This window comes from Lolium rigidum, chromosome 5 (genome assembly GCF_022539505.1).
Source record: "Lolium rigidum isolate FL_2022 chromosome 5, APGP_CSIRO_Lrig_0.1, whole genome shotgun sequence".
Taxonomy (NCBI): Eukaryota; Viridiplantae; Streptophyta; class Magnoliopsida; order Poales; family Poaceae; genus Lolium; species Lolium rigidum.
Window position 1 is genome coordinate 183,319,519 of NC_061512.1, and position 17,475 is coordinate 183,336,993.

Here is a 17,475-nt window from a genome sequence, read left to right on the forward strand (position 1 = left end):
GGCCTTTAACTGATAAATTATTTTTTTTCTTAAAAAGTCGTTAGAATAAGATGAATGTTGTCATTAGAAATCGTTCACCATAAATGAACAAACAATTGCATAAAAATAATATGTTCACATATTATTCAAATATTGTTCACGTGGTTCGTTCAAATTTTTGAAGATCAACACAGTTGTTGAGGTTCTGAACTTATGAACTTCAGCACATAGTAGTACTGTTTTTTTAGTTTAATCCATTTCAAATGTATGTGACGTGAAGATCCATTGCAATGTTTTTTTGTGAATATTTACTTTCTAGTGAGGAAGCAGGCGAGAGAAAAGAACGAACCAGTCGAGTAAAAAAGCACACGGAAAAAACTAAAGCGGACGAGAGAAAACAACATGAAAAGAAAGAGTTTGCTAACGGAAAAATGACGAATCGAACCAACCAACAGTGCGGACTCGCGCCCTCGCGAAAACCAGTGCTGGGCCGAGCCCATTTCCTAACGGGAGTATGCGGAGGTTCCGCTTAAAGCGGAGAATAGGGGCACCCCGCTAGGACGCTCAGTCGGGGGGTGCTGTATGCCGACCTGGTCGGCGCGGACCAGGCGCCGCACACCCCCCAGGCGGTTTGTTGGGCCGGCCCAACATTCCCAGTTATTTTTTTGCTATTTCGTTTTTTTATGTTTGATTTTTCTTTTTACGTTTTTTAAAAGCTGATGCTTTATAAAACCGATTTTTAAAATCTGGAATTTTCAAATTTATTTTTTTCTGAAATGTAAATATTTTCAACATTTGAACATTTTTCGAATTTGAAACATTTTTTTAGATTTTTTTTCGAAATTTGAACAATTTTTTAATTTTTATTTTTTTTATTTTTTGTTCAAAATTTGAAAATTTTCGAATATAAACATTTTTAAAAATTTGAACATTTTTCACATTTGAACGGTTTTCAGATTTGAACGGTTTTCAGATTTGAACGGTTTTCAAATTTAAATAATTTTCAGATTTGAACGATTTTCAAATTTGAACATTTTTTATTTAAACATTTTCTCAATTTGAACAATTTTTAAAAATTAAAATTTTCGAATCTGAAAAAATATAAACAAAACCGAAAACAGAAAAAGAAACCAAAAAAAAGGAAAATACGGACTGCTACAGACTAAATAGACTTAAATGGGCCTGGCCCATACCCGACCAGGGGGTGTGCGGTGGCCGGTAGCCACCGACCTGGTCGGTGTATAGGTTTTGCCGCTCAGTCGCTCACGGTAGGAGGCATGCAACTTATAGCTTTGGGCTTATCGCTCTAGCTTCAGGTGATAATGTTCAGGTAGTGGGCCAGGCCACGGCGGTTAGGTCCTATCGCTCCGGGCATGAGCAATTAGTGCCTACTGCTCTGGGCCAAGGCCGAAGTGATGTGTAATACTCCATATTTAGTGATTTTCTTTTGCATATCAGGGGGACATCTCCATTAGCTTGATGTAAATTTCTCCTATAAATGTCCAAAGACTACTCGGCCATGCAAGGCACCTGAAAGGGGCAAATCAATCGAGGCCACTCATTTCACTCGCGACAGTGAATTCCTCCACCCACGGTTCACCTCGTCCGTCAGATGTGGTAACTTTTTGCTTACTTGATGCTGCACGTTCGTGGTCCATGACAGCTGGGTCCATTTAGATGCGGGGCCGGCAGGAAGAGAGAGCGTCGGGTGCTCAGGCCAGTCGGTTATCCTTGTGTGCGCGGATGCACCGGTGAAACCACTCCTCCAATCAGCCGGCTTCTCTCCTCCCCAGTCCCATCCTCCTCTCCCCCCCCTCCAATCCCGTCCATGTCCTCCTCCCTGATGCTCGTCTCGTCTCGTCTCCTCATCTCCAGTCGATGGGCCGACTTCCGTCCCTCGATTCAGCGCCACTCAAGGATGCGGAGGAGATGGGTGGACGCGGGCGGGGAGGAGGCGCCGCGGGGCCGCGTCCCGGAGGAGGGCGGCGGCGCTGAGGGTGGGCAGCGAGCGCCGACGGCCGCGGTGGCCAGCGGGAAGAGGTATTGCAGGAGTGCGCCACGGAGGAGGGCGGCGGCGCGACGGTGGAGTCCCCGGCGCTGGTGCAGTGCGCCGCCTCGAGAAGGTCATCCACCTCCTGGCAAGGCATCGCCCCTCCTTGTTCTTGTCGTCTTCAACAGTCGGGTCATCTGCTACGCGCTCCACTCAGAATAGGTTGAACCCCTCTTGCACGCGATTCTCTATCTGAATTCTTTCTCTCTCATTTTGTTTAACAGCTAGGGTTTGTGTGGCTTACAACAAGCGCCAGCAGCCGTGTTCCCCAATGAAACCATGTAAGAAATGGATGTTGGGCATGTACGTGTAACCTGTATTTTTGATGTATCAAAGTGTGCCATTTTTCTATGATGCATCATCTGTAGAACCTTGTTGTATTACCTTTTCCTGGTACTATTTTCTTATATGTCTTGATAAGTTGTCGCTGCTCTTGATCCACATGTTATACATGATGCAGGTGTTGAGTTTGTCGCTTCCGAGAATCGTTGTTTTGGGTAACCAAGGAAGCCTGAGGGGACTGCCCAGGAGAGGCAATCAGGCCGCGCAGATCCGTCTCCTTGCTTACTATAACCCCAGGTGATTCATGCCATTTGGAGCAGCCACGGATCTTTGTTAGCGGGTCCTCTCTCACCTCATGCATCCTCTGACTCTGATTTAGTTTTGTACTAAATGGCTAGGCACATTTGAAAGGAGAAGAGAATATCGAGAATCAGACAGAAGAGATTGGTGAAGAAGAAGAAATATAACAAGGTGTTTTCTGTCTTTTTGAACAATCGAGATTGTGCCTGCCTTTTGATGTTAATATTTGTGCTAAATTTTTGAACCCGCTGCATCGTAAAGAACTACTTCGAAGAAAATATGTATTTGGCTACTTGGTTCTTTTCCCTGCGGTTGTTGCTTATGCGCCCTTCTCCGCCCACCACGGAGCCCCTCACGCAGGGATATGGCTCATTTGTTTTCTCAAGACAAGAAAGTGCTTTAGTTATTTTATAGCTATTTTAATTGTTGGTGCAAATGGGGTGCCATTTGATGTCTGTTGTCAATGGAGATTGACCATGATGATGGCGGCATATGAATGAAGATGACAATGCTTTGGATGATGCTAATAGGTACAATGATATGGAGGTGGGCCAAATTCCTCCCATGAGCAAGCAGCATCTCTGATACTGGTTAAAGTGAGCTTATTTCTTCTTCTGATGTGTTCTTCCCATTCAGTATTGTAATTTATTTTCTGGTTTGTTTCCCCAAACATGAGGAGTTCATATCTGGGAAAGTGTAAAAGAGGAAGAAGCCACGGTAGAAAATTTATTAAGAAGAAGCTGAAGGTGTCATATCCGCCTCTTGCTTTTAGGAAGAAACCATGGTAAGTATCTTTAATGAGCTCCCTCTATACTCCAAGCAGCTGTCCCCATGTAGATCCACTCTGGTTTTTCAACTCATGCCTCCCCTACTAACCATGCTATTTTTGGGTGCTCTACTTACTGCTTATTCTCTACTCTTTGCCTCCGAGATAAGGAGATTGCGGTAGCTATAACTGAAGAGGTACAGGGCTACTCAAAAACTTGAGTAGGCCATTGGTTTGAAGGTACTTTCTACGCTTTCTTCTATCGTGCCGTCCAAGAATTTTCTTATAACAGGCTAATACATACAGTCCTATGCATGCTTTCTTTCTATTGTGTTCTTCTGAAAATGTTTGATTGGATACATCACTCATGCGTATTACATCTATAACTCGAACGAATGAAAAAGAGGTAAGGTCAATAGAATTGTAGCTCGCAATGTAGCACCTTGCTTGAGAATATAAGGTTCATTTAATTGTTTGTCCTTTGTTTTGTAGGACAACAATACATATCAGTAAACCAAATAATATCTATGATCTAATTGTGAGCCGCTCCATTAATTCATGCCTTTCAGGTGGATGAGATATTTACACTGACACTATTGTTTGCCTCATGTGTATTTTCTTGATGTGAAATGGATAAATTAATTAATTGGGCATTGTACTGTGAGTATATAGTTGCATTATAAATTTCATCTAACTAAATGATTCCTACTACATATGCATTGTTTGTTGCTGAAAAATATCTAATTCAACAAACAGTAATTATGGAAGTAGCATCGTGTCATTGTCAGTCACAAGGTGGTAGGGGCTTTCCTCTACTTTTGTTTTTAAAGTGAGAAGAAGCTAGAGAAGAATCATAGCGGTTTGATGTCTTTCTGATGGTGTTTCACGCAGGTCGCTTGCGTTACTACTCCTTTCATAAATCAAAGCCAGTTAGTCTTTTTGCACAATTTACCTTTTGATTTCTAATGTCATGCATTTGCATGCATTTCCTTTTCCAATATATACACATGGATTTAAGAAGCATGGCATTTTCAGGATAATTAAGCTTCTTAAATTTTGGATTACTTTGCTGGCTATATGCGAAAATTAATGTGTAAATGTCTTAACATCTCATAAGGTTACCATCGAGATTGATGTCCTCGGTACTCCTCCACAAGCCTTCCCGCTACCATCAAGATGGACATCCTTGTCCCATGCAACGTCTGCGCCGCCGGCTATCGTCAGCCCTTGGTTAGCGGAGTTTTTCGCTTAACATCTACTGCATTATTTGTTACATTTCTTCTTACTTTGTTTGTTTGCTGAGTCAGTCCTTCTTTGTGCCTGCTTAGTGAAAACTGTATGCAGCTCATGTAGTTTGACAGTGTGAGCAAAATCTTTTAATACAATCCAAATTTGCACTTTTGATCCAAATATTAATTGACCGCCTCACTTATTTTTGTCCATATAAAAATATACGTGTATGCATATATCCACCTATGGAGTACTTCAGTCTGTGGTCCTCTAGAGGATTCCAAAGAATACTTATATCATGTTGTAATCCCTTCCAGAAGGGCTGCTGGATCGTCGACTTTGTGCGTGGCGACAACCTGCTACTGTCGCCAAGGTTTCTTCTTATGTTTCTTGGCAGCTTGTAGCCTTTGAGGCACAGTTTTTTTCTACACCTTTAAATATATTAGTTGTCGTATGTGCATTTGGGCTTATTGGATGTACTCAGTTTGGTTGGTCTCCTTTTGTTTTTGCTGCAGAGAGTGTATGTTTTGGAAGGGTTGAGCAGCGATAGAGGTTTCTTGAGTCCTAGGTGAGCACTCAGATTCTTTAGTTTTTTTCTTGATAATACTGCAAGATTTTAATACTTCAAGGACATATGAATAGTATGGTTTCTCTCTCTCCCAGATTTGTCATCTTGCCAAATTGGGTTTCAGAGTTCTGCCATGAAAGGTTTTGTTCTTTTCTATGGTCACCGAATATCATGCGGAAGTTCATAAAGCGACTGCGTGAGATGAGGTTGTGGCCCTCTTGCTCTTGTTTCAGTTTTCTCTTTCCATATAGGTATCTCATGCGAGATTGGGGCTTGTTGTCTTCGGTGTCTAACTTAAACTACACAAGCTTCCACTGAAACCTTTTGGACAATGCACACGATATTCCGTGAATATGTGTTTGCCTTTACTGTCGCGGTTGAATCTGTGTTGTTCACAACGATTTTGCCGACTTGTCGAATATTTGGCCAGCTTGGATTGTTGAAAATCCTTATAGATAATCATCTAGGTCATAGCATAATAATTTTCATCATAATTAAATATATCCTGGCACTGCCAACGACTCATTAAACCTATCTGTTGAATTGCATGATATGCTTGTAGCACGAGGTTTTCAAGTTTTCAATTTTTTGCATTGTATATCCTCGTGTTATACAAGTGAAGTTTTTTCTTAGCTTATTTGGAAAATATGTGTACATTGATTCTTAAAAGCTTAAGTGAAGAAATGTCCTAACCAAATATGTAACTTCAGGTTTGAATTCCTAATTTGGCGCAAATAACTAAAATGAATGGATATTATTCCTACTGGGCCCAGACCTCCTCGCCTGTCCCAAATCTTTCGCCTAGGCGGCTTGCCTCGTCTGCGCCGGCATCCATGACCCTAGCCCCCGACCATGAGCTTGTATGGATATAACTGGTTAGGAATTCTTCATCTTTGAGGTCCTACTGGTTTTCGCCAAGGCCACGTTGCAGAATCATTGTCTGGTGCCAATGTCCATTTTGTTGGTGAGACTGGTCAGTTCAGATGTTACCAGGATACATAAATGGCCTGAAACAATTTGAAATGAGAGGTTTGTGATTGAGCACACACCTTTTGAGTTACCTCAATGTTGTTGCAATTTTCTGCTATGTTATGATATGCTGATTTTAGTACTGAAATGTTAATATGCTATATGTAAGGTGCCTAAAATAATATTGCCATGATTGAGCACACACGTTTTGAGCTATAGATGCTTATTCTGAACTTGTGTTTATGTTGCTCGCTATTGTGAAACATAATTAGTCTATATCTTCTAAACATTTAATTTTTTGCATAGCTAGAAAATCAGATGCTATGCTTTAGTGACTGTACCTCAAATATTTGTGGTCTTCATGCTCCATCTCAAGATCCAGACAATGTCCAGATTTTGATGGTCATCCTTCGTTTCTAGAGCTATGCTTTGGTGATTGTACCTCAAATATTCGTGGTTTTCATGCTCCATCTCAAGATGCAGACAATGTCCAGATTTTGATGGTGATCCTTCGTTTCTAGAGCCCTCAGGTATTTCTCAGTTCTCTTATATTGTCTCTGCACCTAACGATCTCATCTTGTTTACTTCTTGACCATGCCATGCTGCTTGTTTTAGCCACTGTTGAATGATGCTAATTATGCTTGTCATTTTTATTATGTTTTAGCCACGAGCCCACGACCTGATGTGTTCTGCTAGGTGTGCGTGTGTTGTTGCCGTTGTGGGCTACTGCTAGATGTGTGTCTATCTCAATTCAAGTTTAATACATGGATCTGATGTATGTTTGTCATGTATATAATTCCGCATGGTTTTTTATTTGGGGTCCTTTTGGTGGTGAGGTATGTGTTGCTTCCAAGGGCCGCCTGGCTGCGCTCTGCCTGCGCTGGCTATGAACCCTACTGGTGGAGTAGCATGGAGATGGAGAGAATAGGAGCACATAGCAGCTCGGTTGCACTATTTTTATGAGATGGAGATCAAGTGGTTCTGAATCTCAGTGTATTCTAATCAGATCAATTTTATTTGTAATGTAATCTTGCTGATTTGATGTGGTTAGTGTAGCAGTAAACTTTCCAACCAACAACAGATGCTTTTGAGATTTTAATTTTTTGTTTCTCTGCTGAGCAGATTGGTCTAAAGGTGGAGGACTATAAGGGCTTGTTGGTTTGCAAGGCGTTGGTTCTTGAGGCGAGCTTATGTTGATCTCAAGGATGGAGCAGAAATTCAAGGAGATTTGGTTTGAAGTTTGGGAAGGTAGTGTTGTGCAATATGCAGGCAACAAGTCACTTCTTCGCCAGCGCATGTCTCACTCAGTTGTTTTTATACTTGTGCTTACCTTTTGTCATTTTTAGGCTTCATTTGATCTCTGGACTGCTTTGATGTAGGAAGGATTCACGTTACCATTAATTAACACACCATGTTGGTGCTGGAGCTTTTGTGATGAGTGGCGAATGAGGTACGGGATGAATATAAAAGCATTGCATAAAGGATCCAAATAGTTATGCTTCAGTTTGGACTATTTTATTCTTAGGATTTCTCTATGAACTTTTCTTCTATGTAAAGATTCTGATCATTCTGGTAGTAGGACATTGCCCCTTCAAGCCGGCGAAGATGAGCGATGTACGTTGATGAATAAGAGCGCCCATCCAAGATACTAAGGTCAAATCCTGATTTCTTTCTCTGTCAAGGTGCATGTTTTTTTGGTGGATTTTCTATTTATCCATGTAGTCATCTTACTAGAAGTAAAATCTGAGTATGCCATCTTATTGATGATTTTGATTCAGTTCGCAATAGTACCAGCATCCAGTGAGAGCATCAACAGGATCATCGCCGACGGCCAGCACCAATCGAAGCCCCACGGGGAGAGGTGACATGGGACCTCCTTCCCCGATCTGCTTCAGCTTGCGGGTGCGGCCTCCCTCTGGCTCTCTCCCCTCACTGGTATTTGTGAAAAATTCTTCTCCCAGATGAACATGTTTGTTGATGCCTAGACCTGATGCATATGGTTTTCCTTTTGGACTTGGGCATATGGTCTAAATTTCATAGGAAGTCATGTAGCATTTTGCTTGGGTTCATTTGAATATTCTAAATTGATCTGCTTGTTTTCTTTTGCCTGCACACTGTTAGTTTTTATCTCTTTTTATAAGTTACTAAATTCTATATGAGGAGGCCAATCATGCAGCAGATTTGGTAAAATATAAATAGTCTCGCCTGGGTGAGGAACACTAGGGGATTCCACAACCCATTTTCTTACTTTCACTTGTTATATGCAATTTTTGAGGATTGATTTGGGTCTTTGCTGCCTTCTCCTAAGGTTTGTAATTTTTAAATTGCTATTTCATTTTTCTTTTCGTAGGGTCTGTTATTTCCACCTTGATTCCCATTTTCTAGGGTATCAACCATCACTTTGGTTAATTGGTCGGCAAGATATGGCGTTTATTGCTTCAGGTCCAATTAAAATGCTTCAGGTCCGACTAAAATGTTTATTGTTGTCAGTGGTCTCCTTATTTTCTGTGAGAGATACAAGATTCTTGGGAGAATGACTCATGTTTATGATTGCCAGTGATCTCCTTATTTCAGAGAATGTGCAGAAAGCTTCCGGCCTTCCCTATATATTTCCAGCAGAGAATATATGCAAGTCCCCTGTATACCTGTCAGAAGGCCAACTTTCAGATGGATCATCTATCGTGTGAGTACCAAATTGCTTCACTAAATATGCATGCTCGCTTGCCCTTCCGTTTATTGTTTTACTACTACATGATTTTGTAGATGAAATTCTGGCAGAGCAATTAAAGAAACATATTTCAGTTTCCTAATAGATGGCATTTGGCTTATGAAGTAAAAAGATATCTCGCTGGCAGGGCAATATTTTGGTTGACCTCATTCTCTTCTTTCCTCAAGGCTATAAGGTAACAATATATGTTGCTGTGTTTTTGCAGTATATTTAATATCGGTCTTGAACCAACATCTTCTAATTGTATGTCACCAGACACTTTCCGCAAGGTTCTAAATAAGTGAAAAACAGGCATCTAGCCCTCCCACACCTAATGTTCTTCCAGCTCAAAGTTTTGAAGTTGCTATGAGTTTATCTTTCAAACTGAATTCTACATTCAGAAAAAATTCTGTGTTTTGATATTGCTTACCAATGATAGATCCTTACTGTAAATAATGCTACTTATGTACTTGATTTCTTCGATTTCAATTTGATTTGCTTGCCCTTCTTTAGTTATGAACTTACAAATAGCGTATGAATGCATATCTAACTGATAAACTGCCATCCAATATGCAATATTTTACCATGATAATTATTGTAGATAGCAACTGTGTATGTTCATACCATTAGTCAGTGCTTCTCATTCTAATATTTTTATTATGGACAGTGATGTGATGTAGCAGAAAGGAATGATCTGTGGATGACTATATGGCTTGCAAGAGACTGAGGTGCCCACTTTTTCTTTTGTTCGTCCTTTCTAAATTTGATTTTCTTGGTAAATAAGAAAAATCAAGGACCTATGGTCACCATTACGACATGCCTATTTTAGTGCTGCTTAGTTAGCGTTTTTCTTCTACTAGAGCATTTCACACTTGTTTTAAAACAGTACCTAAAATCTAAGGATGAATAGTTATGGATCATTTTCTTAGTAATGATGGAATTTACTTGCTTTAATTGGACTCCGATGTCAATAGACCGGGCGATGCAGTACATGTCATCTGGGGTCTGGCTCGCGAGGCCCAGCCTCTCAGATCTCTTGATTTCCAATTTCACTGTTCTGTCAAGAGAACACGCCAAAATATTTTTGTTCTGCTAAACTACAGTCCGTAGCTAATTGTTCTTTTTGCAGTATGAAATATGTATTGGTCCGTTGATATTAAACTTGACAATAGTCAATAGGTAATGTCAGCTTAAGGAAAAAAGTTCCATACTTCGAATTTATTGATTACGATCTTTTACCTTTTACTCTTATTAAATAATTTGTTACTTCTATTTTGTAGATTGTCACACCATGAGAGTATGCAAAGGTCCTCCATTCTGATGAGAAATTTGACATTGCAAGAGCCAACGATATCTGAATTTTATTGTTCTAATATTGCACAACATGATGAAGTCTCAAAAAATGAAGTTGGTTATAGCAGGTATAATTGAAAACTAGATAAGCCTAAATAACAAAATGACAATTTGAGTTTATCTGGAAAGGCAAGTTTTGGAATTACACTAACATACAGGAAATAATATTAATGTGTTAGCTTCCGGATAAGCTAATTTTCTATATTCGCTGTATTCTCAATACAAAGACGTTGACAACCAATAATGCTTAGTTCATTTTTTCGTCTGTTTATACTTCCTTTAAACTGAAGTGTCAATGTGTTATTTTTGTGCAATGCATTTGTGTGTCCACTTCAGCTACGCATAAACCTGAAGCAGTGTGTTATGAGTAATCTGACGTCGACACTTCTTTGTGGTGTATTGTGAAGTAGTGTGTTAGGAGTAATCTGATGGTAGACCTTCTGCTTGCTTGCACAAATAAGTAGATAAATTCAATGTATTCTGTTATGGCTGTTATTTCGTTGTGCTCCTCTCTTTTTGTGCATATATGTTCTACCTTTTGCGTTTATAATATATTCTCGTCTTCTATTGTTAAGGCTTGGCTGGTGAACTTGCTGACTGCTGGTAATAATATGTCATGAATTTCGAAGAAAAGCCATGTGGCAGATACATTTACAATAAACTCTTAAACTAGCTTACTATAAGTAGCAAATAAATTGAATTCTATACTTTAGTCCTGGGCCTCCTGGCTACAAAGACGGAAAATAACATAGTATAAAAATGGAGCAGCTGTTTATATATTTGGAATTTATTGTCCAATTCTGAATCACTCCATGTCCAGTTGCTAATGTTTATTTGTCATTCCTTTTTCAGGAGAGAAATTTTTTCATAGCAACGACCATCAGACCACCACTAGCAGTGACCAGCCAGGGATAATGGTAGAAGGTAGTTAACGAAGTTGAATGATTCATTTTCCCAGTAGAAGCACCAACGATAGTAAAATTGTTTGATGTACAACAGGCATACATGTTTGTATTATGGTTCAATTCTTTAATTACTTCATTTTAGGCATTTGACATTTGGGACATTATAGGCTCATACTCCTATCCATTTTGCTTTCTTCACAAAGACATGCAATGATATTTGATTATGCCATTGTTTCATGACTTCATGTGTGTTAAATTGTGTACTTAGAAACTGTGGTCTTACATTTATGATCATATTTGATTCTCTTAATTACTCGCAGGATACAAATGCTTATAAGTAACCAATGGAGACTTGTGTTGCCTCAAAAGAATGGGCATGGATGGGAAACTGCTTTCGGTCAATGGAGAACATGTGCTGCCTCAAAACGGAGCTCAAGGATGGGGATATAGTTGAGTTCGGAGTTGCAGTTTTCTCAAAATTTTACTTGATATTTTAGGGGGCTTGCTCCAGAAGTTGTACCAATTATTTGGGGATGCAAGAGACTGAAGATCTGTATATATATAGTGATGAAAGGAAAAATCCTCAAATGTGGTCTATTTGTGGAAAATAACCAAAGAAGGCAGGATATGTTATTTTAGAAAAGTGAATTATTTAATTATGTGCATATATGACCAAATGTATTTCTCCATCATAGTACTAACTTAAAGTTCTCTTGGTAGTGAATGTCTGCTCTGGAAGCACATGGTTAGCGGCTCATATACCTATTTTGCCATTTGCCTGGGATGAGGAATATGTCATATTTGATGTGTAATAGCAAGTAAAGACATGAGAAATCATCAAAGATATAGATTTAAGCACGAAAACAAATTAATTGTTAAAATAGCTTCCAATATATTGGTGTCCATTAGCATATTATTAATACGCTTTTGTTTATTTTGATTTAGGCATTTCTCTGTACTGATTGTGTCATTTGCGCGATAGCGCAACGTGTCATCTAGTAGACCTAAAGGATTGTTTATGTCCACGGATAAGAAATGGGTAAAATCTCAGCCCCACATAAAGGGTCGAAGATAAGAAATGGGTAAAACCTTAGCCCCACGGCCCAACGCAAATTGATCGGTATATCTGCAGCGACTTATTTGGGGGCTAAATTTAGGCTCGGAATGAGTCGGCATCGATACGGTGCGGTCAACGCACGCACCTACGCCCTTCTCCCTCAGACCCGTCTGCCAGTGACCGTGCCCGCCTCGCCTTTTAAGCGCAAGTACTGGTGGTCGGCGTCGTTGAGGCTTTCTAGGCCACACTAGTGGTGCTGTCTCGCCTTCTGCATACTAGTGTTGGCATGAGAGGTGTTTGAGCATCCAAGCCAGGCATTGAAGGTGACGCAACTCCCAGCTCTTTTAAGTGGAGCAGGCCGCCTCTGTTCTGGCCACACCTTCTCCAGTAGCCAGAGCCACCGCTACTTTCCACGTTTATCGAGCAAGGGTTGGCCTTACCGCAAGATGAAGTCCGACCAGAAGGGCGAATCTTCTTGTGGCGATAAGAAGAAGGCACGGGAGTGCCACCACGTCCCGGTGGACTACGTCCTCGTTTGTACGACGAGAACCGTCCGGCGCCTTGGCGGGATGTGAGCGTGCCGTGCTGTTGGTATCTCAATTCCTTGCGTGTGTACGCGCTGTTGGTATCTCAATTCCTAGCGTGTGTATGTGCCTCCGGTGCTACGCGGGGGACACGAGCGCCGCGACCAGATCTACTGTTGGCGATCCATCTTGTCGCCGAATCTGCGCAATGATCCGGCTTACGCCCTCAACTACTACAACTAGGTCATGTTCGGGGCCTGGGAGTTCCACCCGCGTCGCCGAGCAGGTTACCTCGGCGGCAACGAGGAGGACAAATACCAAGGCCACGACGACGCCCTCTTAGACAACACAGTTGCTCCATGTGGAGGTGTGAACGAGGAGGTCCAGCCGGTGAACTTGATGGAGGAGGAAGCCCTCGAAATGGCCATCACCTAGAGTAAGGTTGACTAGCTCGCCTAGTGGGATGGCCTCACCATCCAACCGCGGGAGTCCGCGCTAGCTCAAGGAATGCCGGACACTCTGCCGCTTAAAGGGAGCACCTAGGTGTGCGCACCACCGCCTCATCCCGCGCCTACGCCGCCGCCACCTCCTCCCGCACCAACACCGTCGCCGCCGGCGCCATGTACAACGGGCTCTATACTAGCCGTGGCCTTGGACGCCTCAGGTCTTTGTCAATCTCATCGTCGACGATGATGAGGAGTAGGCGGCCATGGCGGGTGGCCAAATTACCTAGGGTTTAATTTGTAGTTTTTTTATTTAATTTTGGCACTATGTAAATTATTTCTATCAACAAAACTATTATTAAAAAAATATGTCGGGCAGCTGGGAGACCCCGACCCAAACGGATGCGCGCGAAAAATAGCGATTTGCATACCCGACAGACATAATTTATGTCTAAAATATATCGGATAGCTGGAGATTGCCCTTATTTCTGAAATTGGATTTTTCGATAAGGGGCGCTTTATTACTTATAAGGTTTTAAGTAATACACCCAGCCTCTGCATAACTAGGATGCACACAGCCGTTTAAAAGGTCCACAAATCATCGACAAAAAGATACATAGAGTGATATAAAGAAAAGGCCAACTACTATGATGCTCCGTTGGCTTCAATCCTCCGATTATGCAGCCACCCATGTTGGGAAATAAACTCCGTGGCCGTGTTCTCCAATCGTGTAGACACCTCCATAAAGAGGTCGCGATTTCTGAAATTGGATAAAACATAGATACAGACCGCTACAGATGCCCTTATTTGTGCGATTCGATAAAACAAATACCCCATCGAGCTGTCGTCCATTGACCGCATACATGTGTGCGGCAGGTAGATCGATCACGGTAGACCACAAAATTCCAAGGGAGGATCTAAGATAGTGTATCACGGACCTGCAACGAGCAACGGTACAAGACCGGGGAACATGGGAACAGTCTAGCCATCATGCAATATATATTGCAGTAGGAAGATCGGTACATGTGTATGATTTTGCTGCCACTGACATAGAAACATTGTACTCACACTGCAGAGTACATCCATAATGTGCAGGTTTACACATAAAAAGGTGCGGGGTATACATACACATCAAGTTGCTCTCTTCCTGATGCTCGTTGGTAGGGACAGCATCATGCCACAATACAGATTCGTGTGTACATGGGCGGAGCGTCGTAGAGGTGTCTACACGATTGGAGAACACGGTCACGGAGTTTATTTCCCAACATGGGTGGCTACGCATGCTCAGCACTCCAGCCCAGCCCGTCAGCAGACTAGTCCGTCTTTCTCTTTCCCTTCCCCAGTTCGACCACACAGAGGCGAACGAAACTGCTAAAGCCGCGTCCGCCTATCTGCCCGTCCATGGTGACCTCGCCTGATCCCTAGCCCTAGGTCGTCCCTCGAGTCCTCGACCTTCTCCCTCAACCCCGCTCTGCCCCCTCGATCCTCGACCCTCCTTCCCAATCCCCTTCTTCTCCCCGTCGCGATTCCACGGCTGACGGTTGCACACCGCTTCTAGCGGCCAGCGCCCAGCGCCAGGTTAAGGTACAAATCGATTCAATGAGAATTTCTTAGTTATGTAGTAATGGGGAAACAATCAGAAGATGCTTTACTTAAAATAAAACGAGGCAAAGAATTTGCTGAACATACATCTCGTCCTGATGCTCTGGCGTTGGTGGAATTCAAAGGCAAGCTGAAGATGGAAAACAAAATCAGATGCAAATAGAAGAAAAGCAGGAAAATCCCAGTAGCCAGCAAGATGAGCATTTCTCTAGCTAGTTATTGGTCATATGTAGTTGTCTTTTGGTTATTATTTGCGTTTTTTTAGAGCATCAAAAAATAGTATATTCTAACTACTTATATCTGTTGTATTCGTGTGAACATGATATCTGTATATCATCATCATCATGACATTGCCATCTAATAGTGTATCTTAGCAGTCCCATGTATCTTAGACCTGTTCTATGACTTGCCTGCCTTTTATGTTTACTTGCTTCTTTTTTATGAAATCTGCCCCCTCTTGTGTTTTGTTCACCCTCCGCCACTGCGTGTGTACAATGCCAGCTATGTGTGTGTGCACTCCATAATGCACACATGGTGAGCTTGATGAAGTTTGGTGCTGATTCAAGTCAAGGAGCAGCCTGCCTGCCCACGCCCACCAACAAAGGTTGTCGAATACGACGCATCCCGCAACAACTTCGATCATGATCATGATATACAATGTCCCCCCACAAAATTAACAAACCAAACTGAACGAATCCCCAGACAACCAAACATTTTTATATTTTGCAACATGTATTAGTATGTATACTACAGCACACACGCATCCATGAACATGCGTAGCTCAAGCTAATTACAGAAGACACTCCATCGCAGAAAAAGGTAGAGAAAACACACAAATTAAGCGGTGGCATACATGTGTGCTGTTCATGACACCTCAACCGCCTGACTAGAAAGCAATGATCTGGACTACATGACACGGGAATCTAATCAGATGATCGAGGTGAACCAAACAAGATGCCATTCCGCCATTGCTGTAGCGACAGAGGATCGAGCACAGGACTCAAATGATCTTCTTTGCTACGTTAGCACCAATTCAACATACAGAAATGTTAATTGTTATAAGGATCGAGCAATGATCTTGTTATAATCACTTATCTCCGGGTGGCCCGGCACGGCCCGGGACGTGGAGACGGTGCGACCGGCCGGCGAGCAAGAAACGCGCCGTCCACGACGTCCATGGCGCTCTTGCACCCGTAGAGGTCGAGTAATCCGACGACACCGCCGCCAGCGATCCGCCATGGGCGCGCCGTGCGGCCGGACACCTTCGTCGTCCGCGCCGGCCAGAGCTTGTCTTCGGCGTCGTCATGGGCCATGCCTTCTTCCCTGGTGCACTCCACCAAGGCGGCGGCGAAGGGGTCCGCCCCGGGTCCGGGGGCTTCGACGGCGCGGCGGCGTCTGCGCTGCCGGCAGCGGCGAGGGGAAGGGCGGAGCGGCGGCGGGGGAAGCGGGAGGGTTGTGCTGCTACCGGAGGATGACATGAGGCCGCCAAGGGAGCTCTTAGGGAGCCCTGGGCGGCGCTCCCACGAGAAGGGAACGACTGAGGTTGCGGTGGTGGTGCGGGGAGACGGGGCAGGGGACGGCGACGGGGAGAAGGAGGAAGAGCCGGCTGACACGGAGGAAGACGATGAGGACGATGAGGCGGTGCGGCCGCGCCGGCGCGGGGTGGTGGACGGCGTCGACGGCAGCGAGAGAGGTGGAGGTGGGAGCGGCAGCGGCAGCGGTTTGTTGGTTTGCGAAGCTCGCATGATGAGAGATCGAGACAGGCACTGAGTGAGCGGCAGGGGAGCTGGAGGTTAGTCGTTAGGGCATCCACAATGTACAGATCGCCAAATCTGACACAAACTAGAATATGGCTACGGAGTGCAATATGGCAATACCTTCACAGTGTGGCTGGTTCCAAATTGTTTGTACCGTGGGTCCTGATACTGACATAACTAGTATAAAATAGATTTTTTCCTCTCAGCAACTCTCTCTCCTCACCCATCTCTTTCTTCCCCACCGTGGTGAAACTCTATTCTTTATTCCATCAACAGATTTGGCATCGGAGCAGCTAGTTGCTCCGGTTCCCTCTTTTCTCTGATTTGGAACTACCTCCACAATGTAGGGAACTAGTTCCAAAAGGTAAAAAGCAAATTTGGAACCACTTTTGGCTACACATTGTGGGTGCTCTTAGACCGTCTCTGCAAATAAATATGGTCGGCGGTTTGAACAAAGGGCCCCATATGTTTGGTAGGCATCCTGTTTTCTTTTTATTTCTTTCGCTGGCTATTTTCTCTTAACTGTTTCTCACTCTTTTATCCTAGAAGTTATACCTCATTGAGTAAAATTATGTTCTCTTCAATGTTACCTCTTGAACATGCATGAATCCATGATAGTCCCAATGACTGCAATTTTATGTCTTAAACATGAATCCATGATAGATATTTAAATTTCAGTGGAAAAACGCAAAATTCCTCACAAAACTAAACCATTATAGTTGTTCTCCATCAATTTTGGCATAAAACTGGCAGTGCCGCAAAAGAACCAACCATAGCATCATACATTCATTGATGCATATTTCCATACATACTCAAGTAACCCAGAATACGCCGACGGTGTGCCTCCACAAGGCCACACCAATGTCGATCCCCATCTGCATCACATCCTACCTTCAAGTTGCAAGTTGTGGAGCATGCCGCTACGGCTTCGAGCGGAGCGTGTGCATAGTGCAAGCTGAAGAGATAAGGGGACCAAGGACCAT

General features: G+C 42.9%; 1 protein-coding gene and 1 long non-coding RNA gene across 2 annotated transcripts; one reads left to right on the plus strand and one right to left on the minus strand.

The window, feature by feature from the left end:
- The first annotated feature begins 8,981 nt into the window (after positions 1-8,981).
- LOC124654755 lies at positions 8,982-10,197 on the plus strand. Its single transcript, XR_006988454.1, has 3 exons — positions 8,982-9,047; positions 9,519-9,579; positions 10,132-10,197. It is a non-coding gene; the product is annotated as an uncharacterized LOC124654755 (long non-coding RNA).
- A 5,629-nt stretch (positions 10,198-15,826) lies between these two features.
- LOC124656820 (NADPH oxidase activator-like) lies at positions 15,827-16,480 on the minus strand. The gene has a single exon (XM_047195495.1). It carries the CDS (start codon positions 16,478-16,480, stop codon positions 15,827-15,829), a length of 654 nt encoding a protein of 217 aa, XP_047051451.1.
- Between the last annotated feature and the right edge of the window lie 995 nt (positions 16,481-17,475).

What these genes read in the sequence shown, in the direction of transcription:
- LOC124656820 (XM_047195495.1), bottom strand. Translation starts at nt 16,480, where the DNA reads ATGCGAGCTTCGCAAACCAACAAACCGCTGCCGCTGCCGCTCCCACCT.